Below are 16251 nucleotides of genomic sequence, written 5' to 3'. Positions count from 1 at the left end.
GTGATGTTTAACAGTGAGCAGTTTTTCTGTATATAAGGAGACATCCTCAAGATACCATCAAGAACCATGGTGCAAACCAATAAATGTTATCACTATTGATAATCTTAACAATTCTGTAATGTCATAGACTTTGAACTCTAGTTAATACCTGTGCTTATTGCAAAAGTCTAGAGTCTTATCTTCAAAACCAAGTGCTTTACTCAGAGCTTGCTGAAATGGTACTAGAAATGGTATGTATCAGTTTGTATGCCTTGTACAAGGGAACTCAATGAACAGAAAGAGACCTGATGGTATTAATATTGTCTATTGTCTTGTTTTTAACTACTTGAGGAAAATGAGTGGCTGATAATGGTGCATACTATATTATAAGAATAAATGGAATTCACCCCACCCACCTTTACTTGGCATTAAACCTAGAGTCTTATAGATCATAGGCAGGTACTCAACTGCTGCTTGATAGCCGCAGATAGCTGCAGTCTCCCAGGCTGGCCTCAGATTTGCTGTCTAGACCAGGATGACATTGAACTTCTATTCTTGTGCCTCCTCTTCTCCAGAGCTGAGATTACAGGTATGACAAGCATACCATGGTTACACATGAGGCCTTCACAGATGGTAGAATATTTTTAATTGGGATACCGCTCAGGCTAGTGTCTCGTTTTATTTTATTTTGGGAGTGAGTAGTTAAAAAATATCACAACTATTTATCTGTGTGTGCCAAAGAACCATTTGGGAGATGGTTCTTTCTGTGTATTATATGGGACCAGAGAATTGAACTTGAGTCTTCTAACAAGGACCTTTACCTTCTAAGTCATCTTGCCTGCCGATATTTATTTTTTTTAAGGTTTCCTTATTTAAGCTGGGCACACTGACGTGCACCTGTAACCTCAGCACTCCGGGAGGCAGAGGCAGGTGGATCGTTGGGAGTTTGAGGCCAGCATGGTATAAAAGAAAGTCCAGGGCAGACAAAACGACACAGAGAAAACAAAACAACAACAAAAAGATTCCCTTATTTGTATGTATGTATGTATGTTTTGTCTGGTGTCCTTAGAAATCAGAGGTGGGGAGGGGGTCCCTTTAAACTGGAGTTTACAAATGGTTGCAAGCCACCATGTGGGTGCTGGGAACTAAATCTGGGTCCTCTGTAAGAATAAGTGTTCTTTAACCACTGAGTCATCTCCACCTCCATTTTCTTGGAAGAGGATGGGGGTATTTTTGAGACAGATTCTCATATACTAAGGACGGGCTTGAACTTGTGGTTCTCCTGCCTTCAGCTTCCAAGTGCTAGGACTTGTTACTACACGCAGGTGCTCCCAGTCCCACTTCATTTAGGCTGGGCTTGAATTCATTCTGTAGCCCAGGCAGGTCCCAAGTTTGTGATCCTCCTGCCTCAGCTTCTGAAATAGCTAAGAATAGGCATGCTCTACCATACTTGGTAGACTTGGGCCTTACTGGTTTGCGCTTGCTTGCTTGCTATTTTGTTTTTGTGGCAAGCTTTCATTTTGTGACCCAGACTAGCCTCAGACATGTCGTCTCCCTTCCTGACTCCGAGGAGTATATTTGTGGGCCTTGTAACCAGCCAGGCTTTCTACAGGAACCGTGTTTGTTGTTGGTTAGATCAAAGGCCTCTAAGTCGGCAGGAGAGGAGAGGAAAGTGTTAATATGTCTTCTTCACTCTGCCTATGGCCTCTAATAGCCTTATTAGTTAACAGAATGTGGGTAAAGCAGGACCTCTGTGGTTCACTATTTCTAATGCAGTTTCAAGCTTCATTACATGTCAGATCTTATCCTAAAGGACAAGTAAGAGGTCAAATATATATATATATATAAAATGAAGCTATTTGTAGACCAAAGACGCCTGATAAATAGAAGCTGCTTCCAAGTATAGCTGAGCTGTGATACTCTTAAATCATTTGTTGAGTTCTTAATGCCAACACTGGACTGGGTAGTATGATACAAGAACATATACAAATTTGTATACAAATTAGTTACTGAAGTGGAAACAGCCTATATACTATTACAGACAATACTGTGTCATTAGTATATAGCAGTTTGAGATTTGAAAGAAAACCAAGAACTCTAAGTCTGTCTCTATATTGTCCATTTGTGTGTGTGTGTGTGTGTGTGTGTGTGTGTGTCTTTCTTCAGTGTGAATGTGTCTTCCCTTCTTCAGTCATCTCTATAGCCCAGGCTGTCAATAGCTTTCTGTAAACACACCAGGATGACCTTGAATGCAGATCTTCCTGTGTTCACTTCTAAGTTACAAGCACGCACCACCATGTCTGGCAAAAATACAGTTTTGCAAAGTGGATATTTTGAAATCATTGTCACTTTGTTTTTATCCACAGAAATCAAGATGACTACCAGCTTGTTCGAAAATTAGGCAGAGGCAAATACAGTGAAGTATTTGAAGCCATCAACATCACAAATAATGAAAAGGTTGTTGTTAAAATTCTCAAGGTGAGTACAATAAGAGAAACAATGTCAGTTATTTGGAATGTACATGCCTTTTTATACCTGCCACTTGGAAGATTTGTTTTTTCAGTAGTTTGGCCTACCTATTATATCCTCTGAAGTCAGTAGAACGCCTATACTAGCTTGACAGATGGAACCTAAAGCAAGAGAAGAGATAGAATGTGTGGAGCCAAAGAGGGGAGTGAAAGTACAGGCTCTTTTTTCCCAAGTCTGAAGTAACATGCTTTCAGTTGCATCCTGTACTCTGTTTTCTCTTTGGTTTTGGTTTTGGCTTTTCGAGACGGGTTCTCTGTGTAGCTTTGGCTGTCCTAGAATTGCTTTGTAGACCAGGCTTGTCTGGAACTCACAGAGATCCACCTGCCTCTGCCTCCCAAATGCTGGGATTAAAGGCGTGCGCCAGGCTGTGGGTTCGATTCTTAGTGCTACAAGAAAGGAGAAATAGACAAAAATAACAACTCAGAACATTACTCAGTCAGTAAAGTATTTGCTGTGCAGGTCTTCCAGATCCCCAGTAACCACCTTAAAAAACTAGGCGTGGCAGTATGTACCTGTAATTTCAGTGCTGGTGATATAGAGACTAGACTGTGTCTGGGACTTCCTGGCCAGGCAGGCTAATCACTCAGTCAGCTCCAGATTTAATGAGAGACCCTGGCCCACCCGGTAAAGATGCTTGCAGCCAAGACTGGTGACCTGAGTTTAGTCTCTAGAACCTACATGGTTCACCTCCCTAACTTGTCCTTTGAACTCTGTGCACATGTTATAGGGCTTATTCAAAAGTAAATAAATGTTATAGATAAAATACATAACGGGGACATCATTGAGGAGATGCCCAGTATTGACCTAGCTTCCACATGCACACACACGTCTGCATGCACATGCACCTACACACACTGTCCCCCACAAAAGGAGCGTACCAGTTGCTTCTTAGCTGCAGCTGACCAGTGTCATATAACAGTGCAGGGCTAGTATTTCTTGATGCTTTCTTTTGCAAAGAGAATCTAGAAAGCCATATTTACACATTTCTAATGTTTTAAATGTTGACTCTAGAAGACTGTTGAGATGACTCAGCGGTTGAGAACAGTGGCTGCTCTTCAGAGGACCTGGGTTTGAGTCCTAGCCCACAGGGCAGCTCATAGCCATCGTTAAGTCTAGTCCTGGAGGATCCAGTGCCCTCTTCTGGCCTCTGAAGAACACATATGTACAAACAGGCAAAACACCAATATACACATAAAATTTCAAAAATAAATTTTTGCTCAAGGTCTTTTAAAATATTGCACAAGTCAGATTTAGCCAATGGGCTGTCAAAATATGTTTTATTTATTAACTAACAATAACTAAATAATAAGTAATAACAAGCAATTGTTTGTTAATGCACTGCCTGATAAACTGTGTTATACTGGAGACTCACCTCATAGAGATGTGTATTCCCAAGGAGTTGAGACAGAGTTTCTCTGCGTAGCAAGCTCTGGCTGTCCTGGACTCAATTTGTAGACCAGGCTGGCCTTGAACTCACAAAGAGTGAGTCCTGAGTGCTGGGATTAAAGGCATGCACCACCATGCCCAGCTTTTAGTACTTGTTTCACAATTTTTTAATGGCAAAACAAAAACACACACATACCCAAAAATATAACTAATAGATGCACACCTTTTAATCCCAGCACTTGGGAGGCAGAGGCAGGCGGATCTCTGAGTTCGAGGCCAGCCTGGTCTACAAAGTGAGTCCAGGACAGCCAAGGCTACACAGAGAAACCCTGTCTCGAAAGAACAAAACAACAACAAAAAAATGCAACTAATAGTTCTAGCTATTAGCCATTTAAAAAGAAATTATATTTTGTTAAAGTACATCCAGGAGGCAAAGTAGGATGTTGGTGTGAGTCTGAAGCCGCCTGGGCTGTAGCTAGACTAGACAGGAAGGAATGAGGAGCCCTTGTGCAGAGCAGAAGACAGTGTCAGGAGTTCATTCTCTCTTTCCATCACACGGACTGGGGATCCATCTCAGGTCAGCAGTATTTGTGGCAAGTGGCTTTATATGCTGAGCCATCTCTCTGGTCCCATTAAAAGATTTTTTTATAGAAGGATTTACTATGTTACCATTTTAAATGGTGGCTTACAAGGTTTTAAAGTAATTACTGCAATTATATTGAAATAAAATAATTCTATAGATATCTGATCTTTGGATTCGAAGTCTTAAGTAGCTGTGGTGTGCCTGACAGAGCCAGGAGAAGGGGTTCTGAAAAGTCTGTCACATTTCCTGTCTTCAGGAAGCTCATATAGAGAAATGCTTTTTTTTCTGATGCAATTTTACTGTAATTTCAGCCAGTAAAAAAGAAGAAAATTAAGCGTGAAATAAAGATTTTGGAGAATTTGAGAGGTGGTCCCAACATCATCACACTTGCAGACATTGTGAAAGACCCTGTGGTAAGTACAGTACATGTTAGCAAGACCCATCAGGGACAACTGGTTTCGTTCTGTTGTCACCACCATTTTATGCTTTAAATGTTGTAAATCAATTATACAGCTTAGGTCCTGCCCTGGCAGAAGAGACTCTACACACATGCACATACCCTCATGCATGCACAGAGTCTGTTATTTCTAGAAGATTGGTGACACTAAAAACCAGATGTTTGGAGGGTTTTTCTTCAAAATCCTTCCAGAAATAACCTAAGCGTGGTAACATCAGAGTGGACCAGGTTCTTACTATTGCAGCAAGGACCATCACATTTCCTACACAACACCCACAAGCTTAAAACTAAAGCAGCCAGGGCTGGTACTAATGTGTTTTCTTTTTCTTCCCTTAGTCACGAACCCCTGCCTTGGTTTTTGAACATGTAAACAACACAGACTTCAAGGTACAATCCATAACCAACCATTTAAAACTGCTAGGTTTTTAGATCATGTAGAAAGTCTTTAGGAACGACAGGGTAAAGTATACTTATTTTTTGCTTGTTTTTAATGGAGTGTGTTGACCCTATATTGATCTATGCTAAAAGTAATAGGTACTTTCCATGTCTGGATATTGTATGCTTGTATTTGTTTAGTGCTCTTAAAATAATTAGTGTATTTACGCCTTACTACTTTATTATTCATTTAACAGTTCTGCTGGTGTCCAGACTAGTGAAGGTGACAGTACATAGTGACTCTAGGCAGCAGTGTCCAAGAGAGAGTCTGCGGTTTATGTAGTAGCAGGGACCTCACGTCCCTTAAGGTCCTTGGTAGCCGCAGGCTCCTTTTCTTACCCTGTGCTGCTGCACCTTGGGCCTAGGTCTTAAGGGATCAAAGTGCCTGGCAGCTGAGTTGTACTTCATCCTCTGGGGTGTTGAACATAAAGGATAATGAGAAAAGATCATGTAAGATTTGCTATAATACAAAGGTGTACAGTACATATCTCTAAATGCAGGTGGCCTACTTACTCAAACAGTTCTCTGTTTCGTTGTAACTGAGGGATGTAAGCACTTTGCTTAAGTGTACATTCAGTAGCCGTTGGCTTGCCTCTGTCCAAGTCCAGTACCACAAATGTTAGTGTCAGTAAACGGGTGGTTCATTTTGTTTGGGGAAAAAAAAGAAAAGAAAAACGTTTAGATATTTCAGAATCAAAATGATAAACTCAAAAAAAAAAAAAAAACTGAGAACTCTATTCACCATTTATAGTTATTTAGATGTAAAAAAAAAAAATAATCTATAGCCTTTTTAGAAACTGGAAGAATTCCATTTCAGATGTTTGTAGTGTGTATGATCACCTGGGACTAGAATAGTTGGCTCAGCAAATTTGTCCCCACAGAGGCTCCCTATCAAAATGCCTTAGAAAGGAGTCGGAGGGGAATGAATAGAAAACCCTACGTTGACAAAGTGTATCAGTGCATGTTGTGTCAACCATGTATGTATAAGTAAGTTCCAGAAATGCATCATAATGTGAGCACGTGCTTAAGTCATTCTTTACATGTAGTGGTGAAGCTCCAAGAATCTTTTAAAAGTGAATTTTTGGTGAAGAGCATTTGATAAACAAATCTTGGGACCATGGCAAATGAACCAGTTCTTAGTTGAGATTGCTATTAATTCGGATGAGAAAATTGTTACCTTAGCGATGTTTTGTAGCTAAACCATTTCATTTGTCTTTAACAGCAATTGTACCAGACGTTAACAGACTATGACATCCGATTTTACATGTATGAAATTTTGAAAGTAAGTAACTGTAGGTACTAAATATCTTTAAATTGGTCTTTTCTTTAAGAAGTTTATTTGGGGCCAGGGGAACTGGAGAGATGGCTTAGCAGTTAAGGGGACTACTACTCTTCCAGAGGACCTGGGTTCAAATCCCAGTAGCCACATAGCAGCTCACAACTATCTCTAACTCCAAGATCTGACACTCACATAGATATACATGCAGACAAAACACCAGTGCACATAAAATAAAGGTAAATTTTTATTTTTATTTATTTATTTTTATTTTATTATTTATTTATTAGTTTTTCGAGACAAAGTTTCTCTATAGCCTTGGCTAGGTAAATTTTTGTTGTTGTTTTTCTCAAGTTTCTTTGGTGGTAGAGAAATCAGGGGATTAACTTGAATGTGTGCTGAAAGCAGGGGCTTCACCAATAGTTTTTAAATGTGTTTAGTATTAAACCCTTGGGTAAAGTCTTGGTTATGCAATGGGGTGCAACAGAATTGTAATTAGAATATGTGGGCGTTGTAGGACAGAGCCCTGCTCTGAAGCAGGTCGGTAAGTCCAGCATGGCCTTTCCTGATTTCCTTCTTCAGCCTCCCAGGTTCTGGGACACATAGTTATGACCCATCTCATCCAGCTTTAGAATGCCGCTTGTTGTGTTGTTGTTACAGTTTTTATTCTGCGATGCATATCAAACAGATACTTTAGGAATTAGCTGTATATCTAACCCTAGAACGCCTCAAAGAAAACAGAGTGGAAATGACAACACAAAAACAACTCTTTTTTTATGCATGGTCTGCTGATAGCCTTTATTTTACTTAGTATTCAACAAGATTGAAAAAGGAAAGATTGTTAGCCAAACAAAACAACACCCCCCCCCCCCGAAAAAATTTTTTTTTAGCAGTGGGACACTGTAGTACACATCTAATCCCAGCACTCAGGAAACAGAGGCAGGCAGATCGCTGTGAGTTCAAGGCCAGCCTGGTCTACAAAGAGAGTCCAGGACAGCCAAGGCCACACAGAGAAGCTCTGTCTCAAAAAGAAAGAAGGAAAAAAAAAGAAAAATTACTGAACTCAACCCTCTAAGGTCATTGCTCTAAGGACTGTAAATTTCTTCCTAGATTGCTGACTACCAATGGACTTTGCTTCCTAAAGTGAGATGACAAACCATCCTGCTATTCAGTGTTAAAAGATTAGCATTATAAGAAGAGCACTGCTAAGAGTTGCATAAAGTTTCCTATTAATCATAGGTTAATGCCATGCCAGCTTGTTTAAGTCTTAGAAGCATCACAAGGAAGCTGGGCGTGTTTGTGCGTGTTGTTGATCACAGCACGTGGGAGGAGGGGCAGGTCTCTGTGGTTTTGAGGCCAGTCTGGGCCTACACAGTGGGTTCCAGGCTAGCCAGGGTCATATAGTGAAACACTATTATTTTTCTCTGCCCCCACCCCCCAAAAATCAATAGATTATACCTGCAGAGACATTTGGTCTCCTGTTGGCTCGTGTGGTAAGCAGGATTTAAATCTGTAGACATATTCGTCCAGCCCTGCACGTTAGAAACCCAGGCTGTCCTTCAAGAAGAACAAGAACTTAGCTAATGGCGTTGATTGACAAAGGCCAGGATTGACAAACTGAAAGCTGTGTTGCTCCATTCGCCTTAATTTCAGCTTATGAACTATATTCAAATTTGATGGCTGCCCTAGATCAGGAGCTGGCAAATGTCTTTTCAGGGCTGAAGCCTTTGTCCTACTGCTCATCTCTGCTATTACTGCAAGAAAGCAGCCTTGGAGGGTGTGTGCACATAGAGGCGTGGCTGTGTGCAGATAAAACATTCATAGAAGCAGGCAGCTGCTGATTCACCCCACTCGCTACTGAATACTGTTCTTTAAATAAAATCTTAGTAGGCGAATTTTCTTTTGAGGGGAATGTGTTTATAGAAATAATCTAGGCTTTGGATACGAAGTTGTTCAGTTGCTGTGCACTTTGGGTCTTTGTGAACAGAAAGGATGCTGAAATAAGAACAGCACATACCTATGGCTGCTGCAGGAGGGGCAAGCAGGCAGGTAGGCATTAGTTTGAGAGTAGCCTGGGCTACAACATAGCAAAACCCTCTCTTTCGGGGGGGAAAAACAGTTTTGTAACATGGATGTCAGGTCCCTGAGTGTGTTTGTCTGTGGGAACCAGGTCTTGAAGAAGAGCTGAGAGTGACTGACCTACCTGATGCCCTGGATTGTTGTGCAGCCAGAGGCAAACTGACATGGAAGAAGAAAGTAAACAACTAAGAACAGTAACTCATGCTAGCTCATTTTTCTTTCTTTCAGGCCCTGGATTATTGTCACAGCATGGGGATTATGCACAGAGATGTGAAGCCCCATAATGTGATGATTGATCATGAGCACAGAAAGGTAAAGTCATAGACTGCCAAATTTCCTTATAAATGCGATGGCGTTAGCAGTTATCTTCAACACTTTATCCCTAGTGTCTGTCGTAGTCCTTAATGCCTGTTAGATACCTGATGAAAAACTTTGCAGTTGAATAAAATAATTAAATCTGCATGTTTAAACCCTTCTTCATATTCTTAGATGTACTGTGAAGGAAACAGTATAGTGAGTAACCATCTATCTATATCTAAACCAGGAAATCTGCCTTCTTTTCTTGTCCTTTTTTGTTTGTTGGCTGGTTGGTTTTGGTTTGGTTTTTCTAGACAGGGTTTCTCTGTATAGCCTTGGCTGCCCTGGACTCTCTTTGTAGACTAGGCTGGCCTCGAACTCACAGAGATACTCCTATCTCTGCCTCCCGAGTGCTGGGATTAAAGGCGTGCGCCACCATGCCTGTCTGTTCTTGTCTTATTAAGTAACTGATTTGCAGACTTAAAACAACAATAATAAATCTATACAGGGATATATTATTTTCCTTGAATGCTATTAGATTTGATGAGAGAAATAAAAGCTCATGCTTGGGTTGAGTGTGGTGGCACACGCCCTTAATCCCAGCACAGAGGCAGGGTGATCTTATGAAGCCTTGTCTCAAAAAAATAAATAAGAGAGTACACCTTATTAATAAATTAAGTTTGGGACTGGAGAGATGGCTCAGAGGTTAAGAGCACTGACTGTTCTTCCAAAGGTCCTGAGTTCAATTCCCAATAACCACGTGGTGGCTCCCAACCATCTGTAACAAGATCTGGTGCCCTCTTTTGGGGTGCAGGCCAAACATAATAAATAAATCTTTTTTAAAATCAATTAATTAAGTCTGTATCTTTTATTTGGGAGCTAGAATGTGTTAATAAAAAGCCCCTGAATTAGTAAATTTTTTTATAGTACCGTGGTGGTGCATGCCTTTAATCCTAGTACTCAAGAGGCAGGGGCAGTTGGGTCTCTGAGTTCAAGGCCAGCCTGGCCTACAGAGGGAGTTCCAGGACAGCCAGGGCTACATAGACAAACACTGTCTGGGGGGAAAAAAAAGATAAATAAAATAAAAGCACACGCTTATGAAGTGGATAAATTACTCAGAAAATGCTGCTTTGGTAACAGATCAAGAGACCTCTGACCTTTGCAAATGTTTTTACATGCAAGCTGTAATGACTACATGACCACATGCTTTATTTCCTATTTTGTTTTTAGGGGCGGTGTACATATATCTGTACCTCTGGATTTAGAGGCTAGAGGTCAATGTCAGATGTCTTCCTCTGTCATTCTCCATTTTATTTTTCAAGACGGGGTCTTTCACTAAACCTCAAACTGGAAGATTTGCCTAATCTCTGGCCAGTGTCCTCAGGAATGCTACTGTCTCTAGCCCTAGATTACAGCACCACATGCAATCAGACCCAGCTTGTCACATGACTGCTGAGGATCAGACCTTAGGTTTTCATGTTTATGTATCAGCCAGGCTTTTGATCAGCTGAACCATCTTCCCTACGCCCCCCACCCCCCTTTGTGTGGGTGCGGCTGGGGTGTGTGTTTTGAGACAGGGTCTCTATGTAGCCCTGACTGTCCTGGAACTCACTATGTAGAGCAAGCTGGCCTCAAACTCGCAGAGATCTGTCTTTCTGCCTCTGCCTCCCATGTGCTCTATTAAAAGACATGGGCCACTATTTTTGTGTGTGAGTGTGGACATGTGTAGAGATCACACGAAACTTTAGTGTCAGTTTTTTTTCCTTCTACCATGTGAGTCCCAAGATTTGAACTGAGGTCATCAGGCTTGGTGGAATGTGCTTTTAACCTACTGAACCATCTTGGCAACCTAAGGGAGCATTTTGTTACATGTGGCAGGCTAACTTTGAACTCACGATTCTCCTGCCTCTATCTTCTGAGTGCTGGGATCACAGTGTGTATCACCAAGGTTGGACTTAAGCCTTAAACATGCTACACAAGCATCCTACCGATTATGTCTGCGTGTGAGCAGGCCTTGGTTTTCTTCCTCTGGAGTCAAACATTTCTGTTCTTGTTTTCAGACAGGTTGTCTTACTGGCACCTGGAGCTTCCTATTTGGTGCTAGCTAGCCAGCCATCCCGCATGGATCAGTCTACCTGTCCTTATTCCAAGCCCACCGCTTACTCAGTGGTCACTGTTGTAGCCATAGGGATCTGGCTGACTTGTTCAGTTAACTAGCACATCTCTGACATGTCCTATAATAGGTTCTTTGAAGCTGGAGGTATATGAGTGAACAAAGCAGACAAAAATGCTGTCTTCTAAAGTTTACGTTTGAGTCAAGAATGGTGATACAGTGATTGTGCAAGCGGCTGGACGATCTTGAGAGGCTGGACCAGGAGACTGCTTTGATTTGAGACCAGCTTGGTCTACATACTGAGACCCAGCTACCGAGAGATACTGGAAAGGGAAGGAAGGATGGAGGGATCTGGGAGTAGGCTGTGGCAGGTCACAGAGAGTACTGCAGTTTTAGCTAAGCGCTGTGCTGTAGTCAGGGTCTTTACTGCTGTGATAGAAATCATGACTAAAAGTAACTCAGGGAGGAAAGGGTTTATTTCAGCTTACAGTTTTACAACACAGTCTATCACTGAGGGAACCTGGTGGGCAGATGTCAAAATTCTATTAGTTTTTTTAACTACGCGTTCTAGCTCCCAAGTAATGAAGAGGCCTGTTACATCTATTAGTAAGTGTTAAAGCACTGTAGCTGGGCAGATACTCACCTAGCTAACTGCTCTGTGGTGGTCTGCACCGTCTCCCAACTATATGCCCCCATTACCTGTCCTCTAGGTTGCCTTGGCTGCCCCGCTCCATCCTTGTCCTCATAGCGATTCCTCAAGGAACCATTTCTTCGACCAGCACTTTTTTTCTTCCTGGGATCCCCTAACTGGGATGGGACGTTCCGCCCTAACTCTCATGCCCAGCTATTGGCTGATCAGCTTCTTGATTAACCAATCAGAGATAGCAGAACAATTTGTACATAACACCGAAGCAGGAGATCCTGTGATAGTAATGACAATGCCCATGACCGCAACCAGATCTCTGGGCACAGAAATCAGCACCTGATACACAGTGCACAAAACCATTTCCCATCAGGCTGGAGCTGATGTAGAGGCCGTGGAGGAATGCTGCTTATCTACCGGCTTTCTCTATCATAGGTTGCTCAGCAAACTACCTACTATCCAGTGTCACCTTCCTGGGAAGTGGTATCCTAGTAGCACCCTCCACAATGACCTGGGCCCTCTCACATCAATCACCATTCAAGATAGTATACCACAGGCTTGCTACCTGCCAGACGGCTGGGGCCTTTTCTCAATGAGGTTTCTTCTTCATAATGACTCTCGTTTGTCTCAAGTTGAAATAAAACCAGCCAGCGCAGCGTAGAAGGATGTTCCATGGGGTTCCATTGAGAAAATGACAGTTTTGAGAGTACTGGAGTGGACCTAGCAATGCAATGTCAGGAAGAAATAATATGCCAAGGGAAAAAAAGAAGAATTTTCCTACCTGAGTAAGCTAATAATTAATTTTACATCACGCACCAGCAGAGTACCCTCAAATTGGATTCAGTTCTAACACTGACGACCTAGATATATCAGATTCCTAAAACTACCCCTTCTTCCCTTTTAAATGCTGGTAACAAGCCCCAAGCTTTTCTTCTGGTGCTTCTGAAAAACTGCCTGTTGCTTGTTCACACAATCCTCCTCTGGTTCAATTAATTTGCTAGAACGCTTCAGAATTTAGTTAAATAGACTTACTGGTTTGTTCAAAATGATACTACAAATGACAAGAGATGGGAAGATGCTCATGGCAAGGTTGATGGGGAGTTATGCTGAGCTTCCATGCCATGTCCCAGCACACTGCCTTCCAGGAACTGTCACAGAGCTGTCCAGCAGCTCCTTGAACTCCCCTGTGGTGGGCTCATTGGGAAAACAAATGAGACTTGTACAAGACCCATTTGAAGGGTGTTGTTGTGTATGGTCTGTGCCAGAGCACATTTTAATACAAGTTTCTGTGATCTAGCTTAGAGATACTCAATTGAGTACACATTGAGAATTATGCCAAGTCTAAGGCTGGGAATGTAGCTCAGTGCCTAGGACGCCCTAGGACCAATGGCCAGCACACAAAGAAGAAAGTAAATATGTTACTAAAAAGTATGTTTATCATTTTAGAAACTTAGAAAATATAGTTATTATGGAAATTAATGAGTCAAAAACCATGGATGAAAAATGATACGCAGCTGGGCATGGTGGCTCACACCTGTAATCCCGACACTTGGGAGGCAGAGGCAGGTGGAACACTGAGTTCGAGGCCAACCTGGCCTACAAAGCGAGTCCAGGATAGCCAAGGCTACACAGAGAAACCCTGTCTTGAAAAAAATGATATGTATATATTAAAATAATACTACATTATGGCATGTTTGAGCAGCAACACGGATAAGAGTTGAGATAGAAGGAAAAGAAAAGAGGTCAGAGAAAGGAAGAGGATCTCCAAGTCAAATGTTATTTGTAGACCTTTCCTCTGAAGATGGGAACAGGGTCTGTGCAGAGTGGTGGTATATAAAAAGTTCCCTGTGTTAAAATAGCTAAAATGAAAATGCAGTAATATTGCAAAGTGCTGGCAAGGATGTGAACACCTGGTTGAGGATCCCTTCTCTGGAGTGCTATAAAGTCGGAATGAGAATGAAGATGCTATAGTTATTCGTGACTTACTCTCTTTTTTTTCCCTTCCAGCTCCGGCTAATAGACTGGGGTTTAGCTGAGTTTTACCATCCTGGCCAAGAATATAATGTCCGGGTTGCTTCCCGATACTTCAAAGGTCCAGAGCTGCTTGTAGATTATCAGGTGAGAGGAGAGTGCACACACAGTACTGATCCTGTGCTCATTCTGCACACAGTGTGTAGAATGTCAGTTTGTGCTGTGTGTCAGCCATTTTTCATATCTGTAGCTGTCATTATGTAAAATGTACATGATACATACACATGACACATGATAAGTCTTTTGAAAATTAAAGTGGTTTTAAGGTGGATTTTTTTTAATATCCTAATGCTAAATTAGGATCCTAAATTTACCTAAGCGAAACCAGCAGACACCCAGTAAGAGATTTTCTTGATCTGTACGGCATGTTCTATCCACGTGTAATCCAGCTTTTAGGAGGCAGAGGCAGAAGGATGAGTTCAAGGCCAGCTTGGGCTATATGAGATTCTCTCTTTTAAAAATAGAGAGGGGCCAAGCATGGTGGTGCACGCCTTTAATCCCAGCACTCTGGAGGCAGAGGTTAGCGGATCACTGTGAGTTTGAGGATAGCCTGGTCTACAAAGTGAATCCAGGACAGCCAAGGCTACACAGAGAGGCCCTGTCCTGAAAAACCCAAAGAGAGAGACGGTTGGGGAGGGAGGGAGAAAGAGAGAAACTTAAATTAAACCTCAAATGTAAAGAATATCCCATCCACCTCCACGTACATTCCAGTCGTGGTGGTTCATACTGCTATCCTTGCACTTTGAAGGCTGAGAACAAGAGGATTACCACACGATTGAGACTTGCCTTGAGCTACAGTGTAAGAACATAGCCCAAAAATCAGAAAAAAAAAGGGAGGCGCAGAGATGGCTCTGAAGTTAAAAGCACTTGCTATTTGATTGGTGGGGTTTTGTTTGTAAGTTTTTCGAGACAGGGTTTCCCTGTGTCTCCTTGGCTGTCCTGGACTCACTTTGTACACCAGGCTGGCCTTGAACTCACAGCTCTCCGCCTACCCCTCCCTCCCAAGTGCTGGGATTAAAGGCGTGCATCACCACCACCACCCGGCTTCATTGTATGTCTTGAGTATCACATTTGTGCCTGCTGCCAATGGAGATTAGAAGAGGGTATTAGATTCCCTGAAACTTTTTGGTTTTTCGAGACAGGGTTTCTCTGTGTAGCCCTGGCTGGCCTCAAACTCACAGCCATCCAGCTGCCTCTGCTCCTGAGTGCTGGGATTAAAGGTGTGGCGCCATGCCCAGCTGATTCCCTGAAACTTGAGCCACAATGTGGTTGCTGGGAATTGAGCTCTGGACCTCCAGAAGAGCAGTCTGTGCTCTTAACCTCTGAGCCATCTCTCCAGCCCCCATTGTTGTTGTTTTCAAGACAGAGTTTCTCTGTGTAAGAGCCCTGACTGTCCTAGAACTCGGTTTGTAGACCAGGCAGGCCTTTAAATCAGAGATCTGCCTGCCTCTTCCTCCCAAGGAGCATGTGCTATCACATCCAGCTAGAAAAAAAGATCTACCCAGTGTTTAAGAACACCTTAAGAGACATCTTCCCTACCTATTATGTCTGATTTATTATCAAATGCCTTTAAGTTCCAGGCTTAGTTCCATCTCTGGAATTCTAAAGTATGTAACCTTGCTGGGCATGGTGGCATGTAGTGTCATATGTTTTGTTTTGTTTTGTTTTGTTTAATCCCAGCACTCAGAAGGTGGAAGCAGGCAGCTCTCTTGAATTCAAGGTCAAGGTCGACATACCCTGGCCAGCCAGGGCTATAGTGGTACCTTTTTTTAAAAGTTAAGTGGGTTGAGTAGGCCCTCTCCTCTCTCAAGGGGATCCTTCGATTTCTTCACAAAATAAAATTGTAGCTTTTCTTCTGCAAGTGGAAAAAAGTGGTTCAAAGTAGTATTTACAATTTGTTTTAAAACTGAATTGAGGGCCTGAGGTGGTGTAGAAGTTAAGAGCACATGCTATTCTTATAGAAGACTCAGGGTTATAGCCACCTGTATTCCAGGTCCAGGCATTCTGGTATCTTTCTTGATTTTTGGGGGGAGAGAGTATTTTCACTCATGTGCACATACCCCACTCTCCTGCTCTATACACAAACGCAGTTAAAAACAAATCTTCACCCAGGCGGGCCTGCACAAACTGATGCACCAACCAAGGACATTGCAAGCAGGGAACCTAGACCCCCTGTTCAGATGTAGCCCACAGGGAGAAGGAGTAGGGGCTGCCTCTGACATGAGTTCTGATACCCACATTTTGATCACTGTCCCTTGGCAGGACAGCCTTGCAGGCCCCCAGAGGAAGGGGATGCAGGCTATCCAGATGAGACCTGATAGGCTGTGGCCAGACAGTGGGGGAGGGGAATGGGGGGAAGAGGAAGGGTAAGAACGGGAGAGGATTACAGTTGAGATGTAATGTAAATAAATTATAATTTTTTTTAAAATTTAATACTAATATA

At 42.3% G+C, this 16251-nt stretch overlaps 2 protein-coding genes across 4 annotated transcripts in view; one reads left to right on the top strand and one right to left on the bottom strand.

The window, feature by feature from the left end:
• Positions 1-16251, bottom strand: part of Snph (syntaphilin) — a 714025-nt gene that overhangs the window by 638784 nt on the left and 58990 nt on the right. The gene's annotated exons all lie outside the window — the stretch shown is intronic.
• The window catches only part of Csnk2a1 (casein kinase 2 alpha 1), a 49711-nt gene that overhangs the window by 26810 nt on the left and 6650 nt on the right, over positions 1-16251 (top strand). For all 3 annotated transcript variants that reach the window (XM_051143509.1, XM_051143507.1, XM_051143508.1), the window contains exons 3-8: positions 2346-2457; positions 4789-4890; positions 5271-5321; positions 6592-6651; positions 8953-9036; positions 13785-13895. In XM_051143509.1, the coding sequence (XP_050999466.1) occupies positions 2346-2457; positions 4789-4890; positions 5271-5321; positions 6592-6651; positions 8953-9036; positions 13785-13895 (520 nt within the window). The remainder of the gene's footprint in view (positions 1-2345; positions 2458-4788; positions 4891-5270; positions 5322-6591; positions 6652-8952; positions 9037-13784; positions 13896-16251) is intronic.

The sequence above is a fragment of the Acomys russatus genome, chromosome 4 (genome assembly GCF_903995435.1).
Source record: "Acomys russatus chromosome 4, mAcoRus1.1, whole genome shotgun sequence".
NCBI lineage: Eukaryota > Metazoa > Chordata > Mammalia > Rodentia > Muridae > Acomys > Acomys russatus.
The sequence above is the reverse complement of the archived record's forward strand: the minus strand, read 5'-3'. Positions and strand labels throughout refer to the sequence as shown.